This window comes from Dendrobates tinctorius, unplaced genomic scaffold (assembly GCF_039654945.1).
Source record: "Dendrobates tinctorius isolate UK_male_01 unplaced genomic scaffold, ASM3965494v1 ptg000016l, whole genome shotgun sequence".
NCBI lineage: Eukaryota > Metazoa > Chordata > Amphibia > Anura > Dendrobatidae > Dendrobates > Dendrobates tinctorius.
This window is the reverse complement of record NW_027361684.1, coordinates 68,411,574-68,431,472: the sequence shown is the minus strand read 5'-3', so window position 1 is coordinate 68,431,472 and position 19,899 is coordinate 68,411,574. Positions and strand designations below refer to the sequence as shown.

At 46.9% G+C, this 19,899-nt stretch overlaps 1 protein-coding gene across 3 annotated transcripts in view; it reads left to right on the top strand.

The window, feature by feature from the left end:
- The window catches only part of LOC141080610 (arylsulfatase D-like), a 187,695-nt gene extending 176,038 nt beyond the window's left edge, over positions 1-11,657 (top strand). For all 3 annotated transcript variants that reach the window (XM_073565952.1, XM_073565951.1, XM_073565953.1), the window contains 2 exons: positions 10,364-10,485; positions 11,027-11,657. In XM_073565952.1, coding sequence (XP_073422053.1) covers positions 10,364-10,485; positions 11,027-11,391 — 487 coding nt within the window. In that variant the 3' untranslated portion in view covers positions 11,392-11,657. The remainder of the gene's footprint in view (positions 1-10,363; positions 10,486-11,026) is intronic.
- The last annotated feature ends 8,242 nt before the right edge of the window (positions 11,658-19,899 follow it).

The following is a 19,899-nucleotide window of genomic DNA, read 5'->3' as shown; positions in this document are numbered from 1 at the left end:
CGAAGTTCTTGTGTCCAAGACAGCACTCCATTAGCCGTTGAAATGTTCCTGGGGCGGTGCAGAGCCCGAACGACATGTAGTTGAACTCGCAGAGACCCATTGGTGTAGTAAACGCTGTTTTCTCCTTGTCTGCCTCTGCCACGGGAACCTGCCAATACCCACTAGTGAGATCTAAGGTGGAAAAATAGTTAGCAGTTTTACGTGCAGCTAATGACTCTTCAATTCTGGGTAATGGGTAGGCATCCTTATGTGTAATGCTGTTAATTTTTCAGTAAACAACACACATTCTCATGGTACCATCTTTCTTTTTCATAAAGTCTATTGGGGCTGCCCAGGGGCTACAACTGTCTCTGATCACCCCAGCTTCCTTCATTTCCCACAACATACCTTTGGCACATTGATATTGTGTTGGGGGTATAGGCCGGTACCTTTCTTTAATGGGTGGGTGATCTCCAGTGGGGATATGGTGTTGAACCCCTTTTGCCTTCCCAAAGTCTAGAGGGTGTTTACTGAATACCCGCTCATACTCCTGAGTCACTCGGTAAACCCCACTCTTTTGGTATGAAGGGGTGGAGTCAGTTCCCACCGGCAGATGCTGACACCACTCCTCCGGCTGCTTTACAGAGCCATTGTCCTCCCCCTGGTCGGATGAGACCAAGGGCTCTGCTGCCTGTATTGCGTTGTTACTGACAGTAAACAGCTTAGTAACTGTGGCATACCGAGGTATTGTGGCCTCCTCCTCCCCACAATTCAAGAGGCGTACAGGTACTCTCCCTTTGCGGACATCGGCTACCACTCTGGCTGTCAGGACAGTGGGCCGGCTATCAGAGTACACTGGCTCTACCAAGGCTTGGTAATCTTTTCCTCTGAGGCCTATGGCTGCCCGACACCAAATTAACATTTCACATCTGGGGGGTATCGCAATGGGGAAAGGATCACTCACTCTGACGCTGCCAATTTCTCCGCCAGACAGTTCTACCTGCTGTCTTTGCATCAGGGCCTTGATCTCCTTCTGCAGGACTCGTTGTTCACTGGAACCAGCAGTCTCAGCCACCTGTTGCAACAAAACAATAACTTCGGCAAGACAATTTTCAATCACATTAGTACCAAGGGTCATCATTGGGTTACATTCTCGTCGATCAATGTCTACAACTATCAGACATTGAGATTTTAACTCTACTCGCCCCACTTTAATAGTAATCTCTTTACATCCTACTTGCGGCAAAGACTGACCATTGCTGGCAACTACTGTCAGTTCATCACTTGGGCCACGGGTAAGTTCAGAGTCAGCCCAATACCGCTTGTAAAGGATATATGGCATAGTTGTCACCTGAGAGCCAGTGTCCAGCAAAGCGTTCATGGGGATGCCGTCAATCACCACTGGGAGGACCGGTCGCCCTCCAAAATACTTGGCTCGCCAGTTCTTTGGGCCTTGTGGTCCTACTCCTGGGGGTTGGCTCTCTGCCCCAGGGGTTGCTCATTTAAATAACAGAATCTTGCAATGTGGCCTACCTTGTGGCAGTGATGACAGATGGGACGTCCGTCCAGGTCATAGCGATCGTTGTCTCTCCCTCGGCGTGGCAGGATCCTCTTCTTCCATAGCCATGGGACATCCTCTGGACTGGAGGCCAGCTGGATCTTCTCCTTGGATGACACCTGCAGGGACTGCACAGTTTTGGCAAGTGCAGCTGGGTCGCCCTCCCAGGGCTGTGGGGTACTCGGTACTGGGCCGGTGTCAGGGGAATGTGTCACGGCAGCTGTGACCCGGTCCGTGGCCCTTGGCGCCCAAATCAATGGTGGATTGAGATATAGTTTATGTGATAGTTCGTGATGCCACCTGTGGTGTTTGGCAAGCAAGATGTTAAGCCAACGCTGCGTGCAGATCCTCTGGGGCTGATGGTGTGTTGCAGCATAGATGGTGTAGCTCCCCACAGGAGAAGCTGTAACCCCAGGGCAGTGTACAGGCGCAGGCGGTGCGAGGGATGTTGGTACCCAGATGTAGCGGTGCTGACGGAGTTGGCGCACAAATGAATGGAAGACACCAGGGCTTGCAGTTCCAAAGCTTTACTCACAGTTCGTGGTACCCACTGGTGCCCGCCTCCATGCCGTGTCCTCCGGGGTAGAGACTCAATCAACCTCCCGGGCAAGTCAGGATTCGCCTCTCCAACACTCCGCCAACATGTACCTGTTCTGAATGACTCCTCTATTGCGCCTTTTAGTGTGAAGAGCCCCAGTACCGTGGTACTCTGAAGTTCCTCCTGTCAGATGTTCCTAACAACTCTACTTGTATGACAGACAGCTGTAGCCTCTATCGGAGACTCCCTTCTCTGGAGTCCTGGCTCTCTATTCAGTTGCTGTTGTGCCCCAAGTCTTGGATGGGAGTAGTGAATTTACAGCCAACTACTACACCGATGTCTGCTGCAGAACCATAAGTGTCCATACAACCTTGGGGACCGGGCCCCGGCCTTGCGCTGAGAACCTATAGGCAGGGTTCCTCTTCCAACCCACAACTCCTCTCTGTTCTCTTACTCCTTCGTTCCGCGCTGTTCCTTCTCTCTCTTATGGAAGCTTAGGTTGCAGTTCTACGTCTTTCTCCTTACTCTCCTTTCCCGTGCCAGCTTGCTCGGGTCACTGAGGCAGCTGCAGCACTCCTTCCTCCATCCCTTCTTCCAGGGATCCCCACTCCTCTTGGAGTTTCCAACTACTCCGCCGACCTTCTGTCAGACTAACCTGTAATTCTAAACCTTCCCAACCTTTTATATATCTCAACTCCACCCACTTCCCAGCACATCTCGTGTTACGAAGCAAGGACCCACGAAAGGTGCTCTGCTACCCTCTAAGCAAGAAGCCGCAATGTGGTCAGTGCTGAACTATCCTGTGTGTGGGATGCAGGTGTTGGAGCGTGGAAAGGAGTTCCCAACTTACCCAGTTGGTGGGACACTACACCTTAGGAGAAGGTGCAGTACCTCTGTGGCGACTGAGCCTCAGGGGCGCCACACAGCCATATTTTTGGTCAGTTCCTGGACCTGAAGACGCAGTTCGGCAGAAGGGTCTTTGTCCAGAGTCTGTGCATCAGCCTCCACAGGGCTGAGAGGGAAAGATGCTGCTTCTTGATGGTATGTGATCCCTGGGCGCCTAGGGGGCGCTGGACGACTGATATTTGGTTCATGCAGTACCCGAATAGCCCTGTCCTTGAAGTCTGCAAAGTCTAGGTCAGGGTTTTGTAGGGATATGATGCGCAGCTGTGCTCTGTGGGTGCTGGATAGGAGTCCCTCAATAAATTGCTCAATTACCAGTCTGTCTCCATATTTCACACTGTCTGGATCAATCTGCTTGATGGCTCGCAGCGCCTCCTGCAGGTTAAGAGCATAGTCCCGTATACTGTCCTGCACTCTTTGCTTACACCCAAAGAATCTCATCTTTATTTCAGCTGCAGTACGGGTGTCAAAGGTGCTTCTTAGCTTAGCCAGGATTTTTTTAATAGTCTCTTTGTCAGTGTCCTGCCAGACTTTTACTTCCCTTTGCGCTGCACCAATTAGCGGCCCCATAAGGATGTTCACTTTCTGGCTTTCAGACAGAGGATACACCTCAAACAAACTGCACAGTCTCTCTTTGAATTCACTCAGGGTATGTGACTCCTTTGAGTACTGCGGTAGCCAGGCTGCTCCCGATACATAGGGCATGGCCAGCGCCATGATGGGGACCGCTGAGGTGGGTGCTGATTCTTGCGGCGCTGTGGAGGCAGCGCTGGCTGCTGGAGGCAGCAGCGCTATGGAAGCCGCAGCTGCGCTGGGCCCTGCAGCTTGTGGCACTGTAGGGTTTGCGGTGGCGTCCGCCGCTGTGTCTGCTCTTGCTTCAGACATTTTCTTCCCCCCCTAGTTAACGTTTGGCCAGGCCCTGGGTTGCGCTGGCTTACCGGCTGGATGATCGGGGGACGCCGGGACTGTAGGCTTCAGCTTCTCACTTTTTGCGCGCTGGCCTCTTCCCGCGTGGCACTTCACTTTTCGCGCTTTTCTGCTAGCTCCGTCCATGACGGCCCACCCCTTTTGCTTCCCGCGTGCGCCAAGCGGCGGGGTAATGGAGGCAATTGCACAGATAGTCTGTAGCACAAAACACAGTCTCTGGCACACAGTACACGGGGACACCGGGCTCCGTAATCCTCTTTGTGATGTCAAAATGGGTCGCCCTCCCAGGGCTGTGGGGTACTCGGTACCTGGCCGGTCTTTCAGAGGGGAACGTCACAGCAGTGGTGACCCGGTCCGTGGCCCTGGGCGCCCATGTAAAAAAGGGATTAAGTGATGGAATAAAGTTTATGAGTGAATGATTCGTGATGCCACCTGTGGTGTTCGGCAATGAAGATGTTAAGCCGACGCTGCAGACAGATCCTCTGGGACAGATGGTGGGGTGCAGCAATGATGGTGAAGCCCTCCACAGGCTGGGCTGTAGTCCCAGGGCAGAGTAGTTGAAGAGGGTAGGTGTTGAGGAAGAGGGTGTAGTGTTTGGCACAGAGATGTAGCAGTGCTGGAGAGTTTGCAGGAAGAAGGCAATAATAATAATAATAATAATAATAATAATAATAATTTTTATTTATATAGCGCCAACATGTTCCGCAGCACTTTACAATTAAGCGGGGACATGTACAGACAATAAATTCAATACAAGTTAAGACAATTCAAACAGTGACATTAGGAGTGAGGTCCCTGCTCGCAAGCTTACAATCTACAAGGAAATGGGGGGACACAGTAGGTGAGAAATGCTTGTTAATTCAGGTCTGGCAATTATAATAGGGATTTTCATATAAAGCTGCATGATCCTGTCATCAGCCCGTGTGTTTAAGTGCAATAGACAAGTATCAAGTGCAGTTATCATGTGCATGAAGGGTGTGGAGACAGATGAATAGTAGGGTGCAGATTCAGAATAATATTTGGAAGGAGGGAACAGGGCAAAGTTAGCTTGCTGAGTAGTTGATGTGGTAGGCTTGTTTGAAGAGATGGGTTTTCAAAGCGCGCTTGAATAGGTCAGGGCTAGGTATCAGTCTGATCGTCTGGGGAAGTGCATTCCAGAGAGCTGGAGCAGCACGAGAGAAGTCTTGGGAGTCTTGAGAGAAGGCAAGGACACAACAGGGTGCAGTTTCTTTACCTTAACTTTGCTTGGAAAATGCAGTCCAGGTTCCAGATTACAGATGGCATATGGGTTGTGTAGTTTCCTTCCTAGCGCTTAGTTTTAGGTACTTGCAGTACTGTGTTACACTGAAGTTCCACTTGCTTATCCTCTTTAGAACTCCCTCGTATGACAGACAGCTGTAGCCTTTCTCTTCTGGCTCACACGTCGCTGTTGTGCCTCCGAGTCTTATGTGGGAATAGAGCATTTACAGCTTCCTATTCCTCCGGTTTTTGTTGCAGGACCATCAGTGTCCATACAGCCTTGGATACCGGGCTCCAGATCATGCGCTATAGCTGGGAATGAGCCTGAACTCTCTGCTCAATCTCCCAGCTCTTCTCCTCACATCCACACACGTTGCCCTCCTCACACGAACTCCTAATTCTCCCTTCCCGGCCCCCAGAGAGCAGCTCCTCCCCCAGTTTTTGGGTTCAGAGCTCCTCTGCTGGCCTGGAGTGGGAGCTGTGTTGTGTGCTGTGTTTAACTGCCAGAGAGATCCCCTATTGCTTCCAAGCATGACATCAGACTTCCTAGGAGGAAGGTAATGCCATTGTGGCGACCATACTCCTGGGGGCGCCACATTTGTGTCCCTATTACTGCACCTGATACCCCAATGCTGAACCGCTTCTGCCGTATGTGTCCCTCTTACTGCACCTGATACCCCAATGCTGAGTCGCTGCTGCCGTATGTGTCCCTATTACTGCACCTGATACCCCAATGCTGAGCCGCTGCTGCCGTGTGTCCCTATTACTGCACCTGATACTCCAATGATGAGCCGCTGCTGCCGTGACTCCCTATTACTGCACCTGATACCCCAATGCTGAGCCACTGCTGCCATATGTGTCCCTATTACTGCACCTGATACTCCAATGCTGAGCCTCTGCTGCCGTATGTATCCCTAATACTGCACCTGATACCCCAATGCTGAGCCGCAGCTGCTGTATGTGTCCCTGTTACTGCACTTGATACCCCAATACTGAGCCGCTGCTACCGCATGTGTCCCTATTACGGCACTTGATACCCCAATGCTAAGCCAATGCTGCTGCATGTGTCCTTATTATTGCACCTGATACCCCAATACTGAGCCTCTGACATATGTGTCCCTAGTACTGCACCTGATACCCCAATACTGAGCCGCTGCTGCCATATGTGTCCCTATTACTGCACCTGATACCCCAATACTGAGCCTCTGCTGCCGTATGTGTCCCTATTACTGCACCTGATACCCTAATGCTGAGCCGTTGCTGCCGTATGTGTCATTATTACTGCACCTAATACCCCCATACACACACGGCTCCGCTCCGTACACATTGTACACACGCGGCTCCACTCCGTACATGCTGTACACACGCGGCTCTGCTCCATACACGCTGCACACACGCGGCTCCGCTCTGTACATGTTGTACACACGTGGCTCCGCTCCGTACACGCTGTACACACGTGGCTCCGCTCAGTACATGCTGTACACACGTGGCTCCGATCCGTACACACTGTACACACGCAGCTCCACTCCGTACATACTGTACACACGCGGCTCCGCTCCGTACACGCTGTACACACGTGGCTCCGCTCCGTACATGCTGTACACACGCAGCTCCGCTCCGTACACACGCGGCTCCGCTCTGTACATGCTGTACACACGTGGCTCTGCTCTGTACATGCTGTACACACGCGGCTCCGCTCCGTACACACTGTACACACGCGGTTCCGCTCCGTACACACTGTACACACCTTGCTCCGCTCCTCCGTACACCTCATACACGCATATCTCTGCTCCGTACTCCTTCTACACACACGGCTCCACTCTGTACACCTCATACACACACAGCTCTGCTACATCCACCCTGTAAACCCCTCCTGACCCCACACAGAAACTTCACCTCATCCAGCCAGCACCATGACAACCAGCACAGCAGAGTCCTGCAGCCACTGAAGACCCCTGATCATGTGACTGCTAACTCCGCCCCTCCTGTGACCTCATCTTAGGTCCTGTGCGCACAGAATAGCCCAGGACGACATTGCTGACTGAGAGGTGTGGGGCCCACTGCTGGCACCAGGGCCCGCCACCGCCCCCCCGTAGCTAGGCTATTGCTGGTGGCTGATGATCTCACCTTAGCTCTCAGCCTCAGGGCTGCTCTCCTCTCCCACTCCACATGGCTAATTTGCATTGAATAATTAGCCATGCTGTGCTGGAGGCTGGAGGGACCCCCTCTCCCCTTGGGGCCCCCGTGCAATGAACCGGCTGCACGGGCGGTAGGTCCGCCCCTGAGTATGTTTAAACTATACTATATATACCTTGTATCTAGTGATACTGTACCCTTTTGCAAATTTTTATATTATTGTCTAATCCATACTGAGCCTGTGACCATCTGTGTCTGACTCATGACATATATACGGAGATTTACAATTATCCCTAGACAGTATAGAGCTGTCCGCTTCTGATACAGTACCATATATCTACTTGTGTTTTGAGTCCATTTTCAAAAAAAATATTAAGTATGGTGGAAGAGGCCACGGATGTGGGTGTGGGGGGCCAGCTGGTAGTGATGGTGGTGGTGCATCTGCTGGTAGTGCCCAAAGCACAATAGCAGCTAAGGCAGGAGGTGTTGAGCCTGCGTCATCGTCTGGCACAAGGTCTTTAAGGCTCCCTTTTTTGGGAGTAGGTAAACTGCTTTTAAAGCCGGAGCATCAGGAACTGGTTTTGCCTTACATTGCCGAAACAGCCTCCAGCTCTATCACCTCCTCTTCTGAAGTTTACAAAAATGCAAGCACTGAGTCGTCAGTGCAAGCTTCTGGTCAGGAACCACCCCTTTCCTTGTCTCCTTCACCCCCACCCAAAGTGCAGGATGCGGAAGCCCACAATTCAGATTACTCCATGGAGCTCTTTTTACATTCCATGCCTGTTGTATGAAGTGAAATCCTGAATTCCCCAGTCCAACATGAATCAGAAATGGAGTTCACTGATGCACAGCCACTGCTAGATGATTCCTCTGGTACATTCACCAACAGCACTACATTCCTCTCGCACTCTATAGAGCCAGAATGTGACACTGATGATACTCAGGTGCCCCTTCCCGCATACTATACCATCTTACACGGTGACACAGAGGAAGGTGCAGATAAAAGTGCCGGTTCCCTGAGCTGGTGGGGGGTCCTACTCGTGGGCGACGGCAGTGTCACAGGGCCCCTCATAGCACGCAAAAGTGTCTCTGCTGGTGGGAGGGCCTACTCGCCGTCAGACATACCGTCGTAATATGTGGGGCACTGTGCCAGTGCCGTCACCCACGGGTGGGGGGTGGGCCCCCCATGCTTGTTTTGGTGGGCCCCCCCATGCTTGCTCAGGGCTACAGCACTTGCAATGCTTACCTCTCCCTGCTCCACCGCCATGACGTCTTCCGCGTTTCCTGAAAGTGACATTCAGGTTAGAGAGCGCGTTGACATCACGTCTGTATGCCCTCTACCGAAACAGTACAAGTGCAGAGAGCTTGAAGATGGCAATGCAGAGGAGTCCAGAGTACAGCAGTGCCCAGCGAGGAGAGGTATTTAATTTTTTTAAACGTTGGGAGCATTTTTTGGGAAGCAATATACACTGGAGAATGAGATATGGGGCCCATCATACACTGGAGCATCATCCATTTAGCCCATCATATACTGGAGCATTCCAAATGGGGGACATCAGACACTGGAGCAGCAATTACGGGGCCCATTATACACTGGAGCATTAGAAATGGGGCCCATTATATATGGAGCATTATTTGGGCTCATAACACAGTAGAGCATCATGCTTGGGGACCAACATATACTGTAGTATTATATAGAGCTCATCATATACTGTATGGAACATTATATGTGACCAATTATTCTGTATGGAGAAATATATGGGGCTCATTATTCTGTATGGCGCACTAGGTGGTGGCCATAGTACTGTATGGAGTAATATACTGTCCGTTTTTTGAGCTATTGTAGAATTTAAAATAGATAATATCAGTCATGTCATGTAAGCAGTGAAGTATATTGTACTATACCTATATTTCTGTGCCGTATCGGAGCATTATGAATTGTGGTATGTGGTAAAGGGGCGCACTGACACTCTTTGGCCCAGGGCACACGAAAACCTGGCGCCAGCCCTACCCCCCCACAACTTTAGCCAAATAACCCCCAGTTTTCAATGTGTAACTATTATTAGGAAGTAAATTAAGGTTGACAAGCTTCAGTAATAAGAATTGATGTCGTTGACATTGAAATGGGCACTGTAGGTGTGTTTACTGTCCTCCACTCCCTGCCAACTTTGCTTCCCCATTGACTTGTATTGGGTTTCGTGTTTCAGTCGGACCCCGACTTTTCACTATAGTCGGCCGATTTCGTTCGACCCAACTTTTGAGAAAGTCGGGTTTCATGAAACCCGACTCGACCCAAAAAAAGGCAATCGCTGATCTCTAATCCTCACCCATCCATTGTAGTTTGTGAGCCCTCTCGGGCAGGGTCCTCTCTCCTCCTGTACAATTCGTGACTTGTATTAAGATTATTGTACTTGTTTTTATTATATATATCCTTCCTCACATGTAAAGCACCTTGGAATAAATGGCGCTATAATAATAAATAATAATACATAGATACAAGAAACATAAACCAACAGAGTATGGCAAATTCACATGGTTTCAAAATGAGTCTTCTTGTGCCACTCAGGATATATTACACATTAAGGAAAGATAAGGAAGAATACATCTTTAGCCATAAAGTAGCATAAGTATATTTGAAATAATAAAACGTTAGGGAAAATAAGTATATTTGAATTGGTTGGATATGTTGTCAATAGATCAGTCCTGGACAAAGGATAGACTATCAATAAGATCAGTGGGGGTCTGACACAAATCAGCCCCATGCTTTGCTTAGTGCCCGATGCCGAGTACTGAACTTTATCTCCCATTCACTTGAGTGGCAGACAAACTGCAGTAGTCAACAGCGAACACTAATTAATGTACAAAGCTGCTGTGCTCCGCCATGAACCTCACTTAGTTCTGGAAACTGCCCAATTGAGTTTTCGGCTGATCAGTGGGATGTCTGGTGTCGGAGCCCCTGATCACATATTGATTGCTGGAGACCAATTTGTTTATGCCACATATACAGGATAGACAAATCTCTTTAAGGCTAAAACCTATATTTATCTTTACCGGTCTATTATTTATTTTTTATATTACATTAGAATAATTGATGGAAGGAACCTGATGCCTCTACTAACAAAAAAAACTCCTCATTCAGAACACGAGTTCCTTTTTCATTACTGTGGTACTACACTTCACGCAGTCCGCTGGCATCAGAAAGAAAGTAAGTGCCTTGTCTCATGTTTGTATTTATGGGATGGCTTTTTTTCTGGTTAACATTGTGGAGTTTGTATATTCTGTCCATGCCAATGAAGGTTTTGTCAGGTTTCACAAAGGCCATTTTTATGTCCTCCAGTGACATCATTCACACTGTTAGTCTATGAGCTCCACTGTGGCCAGATGCGGATTTGAGGTCATTCTCTGTTTCTGGTCACCTGGGAATGCTTTCTTGTGGCATACTGAGCGGGATTTTATGTCTTTATAAATGCTATGTAGCAGTATCTGTTCTAGTGATTGATAACTTTATTCCATGTTAAATACGTGGTTTATTTGCTGTAGTTGTGTGAATTTTCATTGCTAAGATCCACAACCTGCTGAGAATGCGGTATCCAAAAGCCAACTCATATGCTGAGGAAAAAAATCGGCAAGAATGTTACAGCACAGCAGACAGTAAGCTGTGAATCCTGCCTGCTATATTCTGAATTTGCAGCAAAAATTATAAATCAATTATTAAATTATGTACTTACATTTTTTTTTGTTCCTAGGTGGCGCTATTTGGAAAGCTCACTATATGACTCCAGTCTTTAACCCAGATGGTGCAGTGGGATGTTATGACATATTGTACTGTGGTTGTGAAGGAGACCAAGTTACTAACCATGATCCTCCATTATTATTTGAGCTGTCAGCTGATCCTTCAGAATCTAACCCTCTTGACCCTCAAAGAGAGCCACAATATAGTACCATACTGGAGAGAATCAAGATAGCAGTGTCAGAACATCAGGAGACAATCAGTGTGGTGCCTATGCAGTTCACTTTCCTCAATAATTTTTGGAGGCCCTGGTTACAGCCATGCTGTGGGACATTTCCCTTCTGCTGGTGTGATAAGGAAGACCATAATGGCCACTCATAAAGTGACGGTTAGATATTCATGGTTACGACCACTAGCAACTAGCTAATTAACTAAGCTACCCCACACATGGGGTGAGCAATGTAGCTTATCAGGAGTATACTACATATTGTATTATTATTATTACACCTAGTACATATTTGGATAGGATCTTGCAGATGGGAATGTCCATTTTAAAGAACTCTGTATGCTTATAGCTTTAGTTTGCCTGTAATTCATATTCTATAATGTCTAAATTTTACTATTAAACAGGTTTTTTGATTGTAAAATGGCCTTACTGATCTTGCATCAAGAAAAACCATGATTGTCACAGATTATTCTCAATTTACCGGGACAGTGTATCATTCAGTGTTCACTTACAGCATGGCTGGGCAACCTCAAGTCTATGGACCATTGTAATTTGGTCCTGCCTTCAGTCAGATTTCTGGTGGACTGCATTGGGAAAGTAGTACTCTCTTATCAGCTGATGCTTCTGTGACTGGTGGTAAACTTTTTACCTCGGGTCACAGCTGCTGGCTCTGGTACCCAAACCAAACTTTTTTTTTTTCTTGTAACTGTTCAGCCGGACCCATACATCCAGGGGTTCTCCCATCACTAGTCTTTAAGTCTCTAAATCAGAGGTGTCAAACTCTGAGCCTGCGGGTCAAATCTGGCCATTTCATTCTCTGTGGCCTAGGTCAGGACACAGAAGGACTGACTTTTCGTCATACAGAGAACCAATCGGAGCAGAGTTGAAGTCTGTGCCGTAGCGCAAAATCTAAGATGGCAGCCGCCCCCTGAGAAATTGTAGAACAAATTCTGAAGTACATTTTCCCGGTTACTCTTGTGAACGATAGAAAATTGGGGCTAAACCAACATTTTTGTGAAAAGAAATGTGATATTTCATTTTCAAGGCCTAATATTTTAAAATTTTGGGAAGCACCAGTGGGTACAAGATTGTCATCACACCCCTAGAGGATTTCTTTGAGGGTGTAGTTTGCAAAATTGGGTTATTTGTGAGGCTTTTCTGCTTTTTTGGCACCTTGGGCAATCTGCAAACGTGACAATGTTTGCAATCTATTCCAGCCAAATTTGCGCTCCAAAAATGAAATCACACTCCTTCCAAGATTTGCCATGTGCCCAAATAGTAGTTTCTGACTACATATGGGGTATCTTTCTACTCAGGAAAAAATGAAACTCACAATTTGCTGTGCAATTTCTCCTGTTATGCATATGAAAATGAAAAATTTAGGTTGAAAAGAAACATGTGCGGAGAAAATTTATTTTCTTTAATTTCCATTTTGTGAAGCACCTGTGTTCAAGATGTTCATCACACCCCTAGATACAGTGGGGGGAAAAAGTATTTAAGGGCATGTCACACTAAGAGATATCGCTAGCAATATCGCTATAACTAGTGACGTTATAGCGATATTGCTAGCGATATCTCTGTGTCTGATACTTACCTACGACCCGCTCCCCCGCTGGTTATCGCTGATCGCGCGAGAACGTTCAGGACCGCTTCTCGTCGTCAGCTTCCTGCGGCGCTTCCTGTGGAGAGACGAGCGACGCGTGGTCAAAATTGTTGGTACCCCTCGTTTAACGACAGAAAAACCCACAATGGTCACAGAAATAACTTGAATCTGACATAAGTAATAAATCAAAAAATTTATGAAAATAATAGTGTGTATATTCTGCCCGCAATCCATTCCAGCAAAAATAGCGCTTCAAAATTCAAAGAGCACTCCTCTTCAGAGTCCAGCTAACAAAACAGTAGTTTAGTTTATAGCCACGTATGGAGTATTGCTGTACTTAAGGGAAAATGGCTCCTAAGTTCTACTACACAAAGATATGAAAATATGCAGGTATCATAGCTGAGAGAGTGATTTCAAATACTTTTCTCTGAAGGAAAAGGCAAAAGTTTTTGTAATAATGTTTGTCCTGTAATGGAGAATCTCGAACATCCACATCAGTCAGATGAGTAGTAATTGTGCATAGACTACTCAGAAGTTAGTGTGAAGACCATTCATTTGCATAATGGTAATAACCTCCCATCAATACTTGTTGCACATGCTGCGGATATGAAACAGACATACGAAAATATGAAACTGCTGTTAGAAAAAAATCCAGTATGAAAAATATAACTGGAATATCTGGGGAGATATGAACGTGATTGCTTGAATTGCAACTTGGGTACACTAAATTCTGCTGTTTCTTATGTGAATGGGATGGCAGGGATAGGATGTCTCTCGGTATTCTAAGGGTGTGTGCACACGCTGCGGATTCTGCTGCGGTTCCGCAGCAGTTTTTGCTGCAGTGTACAATACCATTATTCCCTATGGGAATAAAAAAACGCAGTGCAGACGGTGCGGATTTTTCCGCGCGGCTTTCCTGCGGTTTTGAAACAGCAGAAAGAATTGACATGTCAATTCTTTCTGCGGATTCCACTGCGGTTTGCCATCTCCTCCATTGTGGAGATGAAAAACCGCAGAGCAATCCGCAGGTAAAACCGCAGGTCTTTTGACCTGCAGATTTACCTGCGGATTTTACAAAATCCGCGCGGCCAAATCCGCACCCCATTCCGCAGCGTGTGCACGTAGCCTAAAACAATGGCCTAAAGGTGAATCTTGTTCATAGACACACACAAAAAAAAAAGTTCTGTCAAATGTATATCAAGTAAATCCTGAAAAAGTATATTTATCTCCACTCTATATTCAACTAGGAGTGAAGGAACAATTTGTAAAAGCTCTTGATAAAAATTCTGCTACATTTATGCATTTGAAATCTAAATTTCCCAAGTTAGTGAGGGGAAACTGAAAGACAGTATTTTTTTTTATAGGGCCTCAAATAAGAGCGAGAATGAACAATTTCAGGAATGGTTAAAACCATTGCAAAAAGCAGCCTGGCTGTCCTTCAAAATTGTCTCCTTTTCTCGGAAATCAAAAAGCCAGAAACTACAGTGATATAGTGAGTGATCTTGTGAAATCATACCAAGCTATAGGATAGAACATGTTATGTCACAACTGAATTTTTTCGACGACCACCTGGACTTCTTCCTAAAAAGTCTTTGGTGCCGTCAGCGACCAGCATGGGAAGCGTTTTCATCAGCAGATTTTGATGATGGAACGGAGGTACCAAGGCAAGTGGAGCCCAAGTATGCTGGCTGACGATTGCTGGACCATGAAGAGACATCTCGGAGGCAAAATAATGGCGGAAATTGACATCAAAATTTTCTAGGTAAACTGTATTTCATATAATGTTGGCTACATAATTTTAATAATTCTATAAAACTTGAAATGTGTCACAAAAAAAGCCTTGCCTAATGGAAAAAAAATCTGATGCATTCAAAATCGGCAAAAAAAAAATTGTCGACTAATGTAAGTGTACAGAATACACCTTCTCATGTAGGAACTTGTGCTACATACAGTGGGGGAAAAAACATATTTAGTCAGACACCAATTGTGCAAGTTCTCCCACTTAAAAAGATGAGAGTCCTGCAATTGACATCACAGATAGACCATAACTATGAGAGTCAGAATGAGAAAACAAATCCAGAAAATCACCTTGTCTGATTTGGCAAGATTTATTTTTCAAATTATGGTGGAAAATAAGTATTTGGTCACCTAAACACATGCAAGATTTCTGGCTCTCACAGACCTACTAAGATTTGGGAGATCAAGCTCAAATCAGGGCATGAACATTACAGAACAAGCTATATGTGAAGACTAAAGAAATAAAATGAATAAGGCCGGGGTCACACTAACCGACGCAAAATACGGTAAAAATTCCCTCTGCTTGCTGTCTTCTGCAACATATTCAAATGGTACAACTTCCCACCTCTGATTGCTGTCTCATCTGCTGCAATAGACTCTAATGGTAAAAATTCCCTCTGCTTGCTGTCTTCTGCAACATATTCAAATGGTACAACTTCCCACCTCTGATTGCTGTCTCATCTGCTGCAATAGACTCTAATGGTAAAAATTCCCACCTCTGCTTGCTGTCTGCTGTGTCATCTGCTGCTTTACCATCTAGAAACATATTTTATTGTGTCTGCTAATTCATTGTTATAAATCATTTGGTGCATAAAACTCACTGTTGCATTTCCCTGACTGGGATCAGTGTAGATCTTATCTGGTGGAGGTGTTAAAATAGATGTTGCCAGGCTGAATGTCTTTGATCATCCCAAAAAAAAACAAAAAAACCCTGGTGTGCTGACCCCAGCTGCCAAATTATCCTCAACCAGTTCCCACTATCCATCTCTTCTGACCCTGCAGTCTGGACTATAAATTTAGAACCATCCATAGGGGTGCACGCATCACAGAAGCAAAGCGTCACGAAGATAAGCCTCGGGATACAGCAGTTATTACATGGCAGTTATTCAGGGCTGGAGTCAGGTAACCCACACTCTGCTGTCCCTTTTATCCATGTGCCTTATTCCTATCCTCCTATGTTCTCTTGCAATCCACTTTCACCGACCAATCCCCCCTCCATCACAACTCATATACATCAGCTCCTCTCTCTTTCCTTCTCCCATGTACAGCTCCCATGCACTTCTCACCTTCTTAGAAAACCTCAGCCCATCTTGCCCAAACACACTGCACAAAAAATCTTCATACAATTCCAAAAACTACTTGCTCTTTATCCTCCTGCTTTCAGGGGACATCTCCCCCAACCCCGGTCCACCATCCCCCAATCTCAACCCCTACCCTACCTCACATCGAAACCTTAATAATCTTACTAATATTATTTGCACTCCATCTCCTTTTTTCAATTGTGCCCTTTGGAATCCACGGTCTGTATGCAACAAGCTTCCTTTCCTACACAATTACTTTCTGAAAAACTCTCTGAATCTGTTGGCCCTCACGGAAACCTGGATTCAGGATTCTGACACTGTCTCTCCTGCTGCCATTTCCCATGGTGGCTTACAATTCTCCCATTCCCCGAGACCGACAAACAGACCTGGTGGTGGAGTCGGCATACTCCTGTCCCCACAATGCACTTTCCAGGTCATCCCCCCAGTTCCAACACTCTCATTCCCTTCTTTTGAAGTCCACACCATCAGGCTCTTTCGTCCCCTCTCCCTCAGAGTAGCGGTCATATACCGGCCCCCCAGGCTCACCCACCCACTTCCTGGACCATTTCTCTGCCTGGCTGCCGCACTTCATGTCCTCAGAACTACCAACCCTTATCCTGGGAGACTTCAACATCCCCATTAACAGCCCCACTTCCACATCTGCATCCCAGCTTCTATCACTAACCACTTCTCTAGGCCTCTCTCAGCTCTCAACCTCTGAAACACACAAAGACGGTAACACCCTGGACCTGGTTTTCGCCCGGCTCTGCTCAATCTCCTACCTAGATAACTCACCGCTTCCCCTCTCTGACCACAACATTCTCTCCTTTACACTCACAAATCCTTGCTCACCCCAGCACCCTCCTACCTACCATTCAGTCAGAAATCTACAAGCCATTAACCCTCATACACTTTCAGACTCCCTACACTCATCATTGTCCCCAATCTCTTCTTTGTCCTGTCCTGATCTGGCTGTACATCACTTCAATGACACTCTTAGAAGCACCCTTAACCAAGTAGCTCCCCTCACCCTCAGAACCTCCAAACACAGAGTGAAACAGCCCTGGCTCACATCGCAAACCTGATTTCTCCAGCGATGCTCTAGGTGTGCTGAATGCTTATGGAGGAAAACACGCACACCAGAAGACTTCATACACTTCAAATTTATGTTAAGGACATATAACTCTGCCCTTCACCTCGCCAAACAGACCTACTTCACCACCCTGATCTCCTCACTATCCAACAACCCCCCAAGAAACTTTTTGACACCTTTCACTCCCTCCTCAGGCCAAAAGCACAAGCCCCTATCACAGACATTTGCGCTGATGACATTGCCTCCCACTTTATAGAGAAAATAGACAATATCCGTCAGGAAATCCGCTCCCAATCACCAAATTCAGTGACTCCCATCCCTCCCTGCATTTCCCCTGGCTCACTCTCCACATTCGATCCCATCACAGAAGAAGAAGTCTCCAGGCTCCTCTCCTCTCCTCGTCCGACTACATGCACAACCGACCCCATTCCCTCACATCTCCTCCAGTCTCTCTCTCCAGTCATCACAACTCACCTAACTACAATCTTTAATCTCTCCCTCTCCTCTGGCATCTTCCCCTCCTCCTTCAAACACTCTATCATCACTCCATTACTAAAGAAACCCACCCTCGACCCATCCTGCACAAACAACTACAGACCAGTCTCCAATCTCCCCTTCATCTCTAAACTCTTGGAGCGCCTGATATACTCCCGCCTTACCCGTTACCTCTCCACTCACTCCCTCCTAGACCCTTCACAGTCCGGTTTCCGCCCCCTACATTCGACAGAAACTGCACTCAAAGAGACCAATGACCTTCTGACAGCAAAACGTAATGGTGACCACTATCTGCTCATTCTTCTCGACCTTTCTGCAGCTTTCGACACTGTTGACCATCCTCTCCTACTCTCTAGGCTCCAGTCACTAGGCATTAAGGACACTGCTCTTTCCTGGTTCTCCTCCTATCTTTCCGACCGCTCCTTCAGTGTTTTGTTTTCTGGCTCCACTTCATCTCCTCTTCCTCTCGCTGTTGGGGTACCTCAGGGCTCAGTCCTTGGCCCCCTTCTCTTCTCTCTCTACACGGCCCCAATTGGACAGACCATCAGCAGATTTGGCTTTCAGTACCATCTTTATGCTGATGACACACAACTGTACACATCATCCCCTGACCTTACCTCCGCTGTACTACAGAACGCCACTGACTGTCTGTCTGCAGTCTCCAACATCATGTCTGCTCTCTATCTGAAACTCAACCTCTCCAAAACTGAACTTCTTCTGCTCCCACCATCTACCAACCTCCCTAAATCTGACATTTCCCTCTCTGTGGGTGGCACCATAATAACACCCCGACAGCAGGCGCGCTGTCTGGGTGTTATGTTTGACTCCGATCTCTCCTTCACCTCCCATATACAATCTCTTGCCCGCTCGTGCCGCTTACACCTAAAGAACATCTCTAGAATCCGCCCTTTTCTCACCATGGAAACAACAAAAACTCTCAGTCGCCCTGATCCACTCCCGCCTGGACTACTGTAATGCTCTATTAATTGGCCTCCCTCTCACTCGACTCTCCCCTCTCCAGTCTATCCTTAATGCAGCAGCCAGGGTTGTCCATCTGGCTAATCGTTACTCAGACGCGTCCGCTCTTCGCCAGTCATTACACTGGCTGCCAATTCATTACAGGGTACAATTCAAAGTACTTGTTCTCACCCACAAAGCTCTCCACAGTGTGGCACCCCTTTACATCTCCTCCCTCATTTCTGTCTATCGGCCTAACCGACCGCTGCGCTCTGCAAATGACTTTCGACTAACCTCTGCCCTAATCCGTACCTCCCACTCCCGACTCCAAGACTTCTCCCGTGCTGCGCCAATTCTCTGGAATGCTCTACCCCAAGATATTAGGACCATCCACAATTTGCATAGTTTTAGGCGCTCGCTCAAAACACATTTGTTCAGAGCGGCCTATCACATTCAGTAATCAAAGTCATGTTATGTTTGTGTGTGTGTAGCCCATTCACTATCTCCATCTAACCCCCACCCCCTGAAGATGGCTGGACCATGATTGTAAATACATCATTGTAAATACAAACCTGTGCTTTGTATCTCCCCCACCTCATTGTAGATTGTAAGCTCCCACGAGCAGGGTCGTCTTATTTAGCTTTAATTCTTGTATTGTTAACGTTGTTACTTATGACTGTTGTGTTTGAAACTGTTCAACTGTAAAGCGCTGCGGAATATGTTGGCGCTATATAAATAAAGATTATTATTATTATTACCTATAACTTCTTCAAGAGGTTCCTCTGTTCTCCACTCATTAGGCCTCTTTCACACTTCAGTTTTTTGCATCAGTTATAATCCGCCAAAAAGGCGGACAAGCGGATCCGTTCTCAACTGATGTGAACGGATGGCACAGGATCCGTTTTCAGACGGATCCTGAAAATGAAGAAATTTTCAGGAAATGAGGAATCGCTGGCCGGGAAAAGAGAGAGAGAGAGAGAGAGATTTTTTTTTGTTTGTCCGGCACCCAGAAAGAAATTCGGGTTAAATCAGTGTTTGCAGGATCCGCCAGAGAAAAAAACGTTACAAGCTCCGTTTTGAAATTTTTGAGGATGGTGACGGACAGCAACTTTTGGCGGATCCTCACAAAAAACGGATGCAACGGACAGCAATCCGACACAATCCGCCATTAATGCAAGTCAATGGGAAAAAAACGGATCCTCAAAAAAAATTTGAGGATCCGTTTTTTTTCAAAACCTGGCGGATTGTGACTGATTGTAAAAAACGGAAGTGTGAAAGAGGCCTTACCTGTAGTAATGACACCTGTTTGAACTTGTTATCAGTATAAAAGACACCCATCCATAACCTCAAACAGTCACACTCCAAACTACACTATGGTGAAGACCAAAGAGCTGTCAAAGGACACCCGGAGAAGACC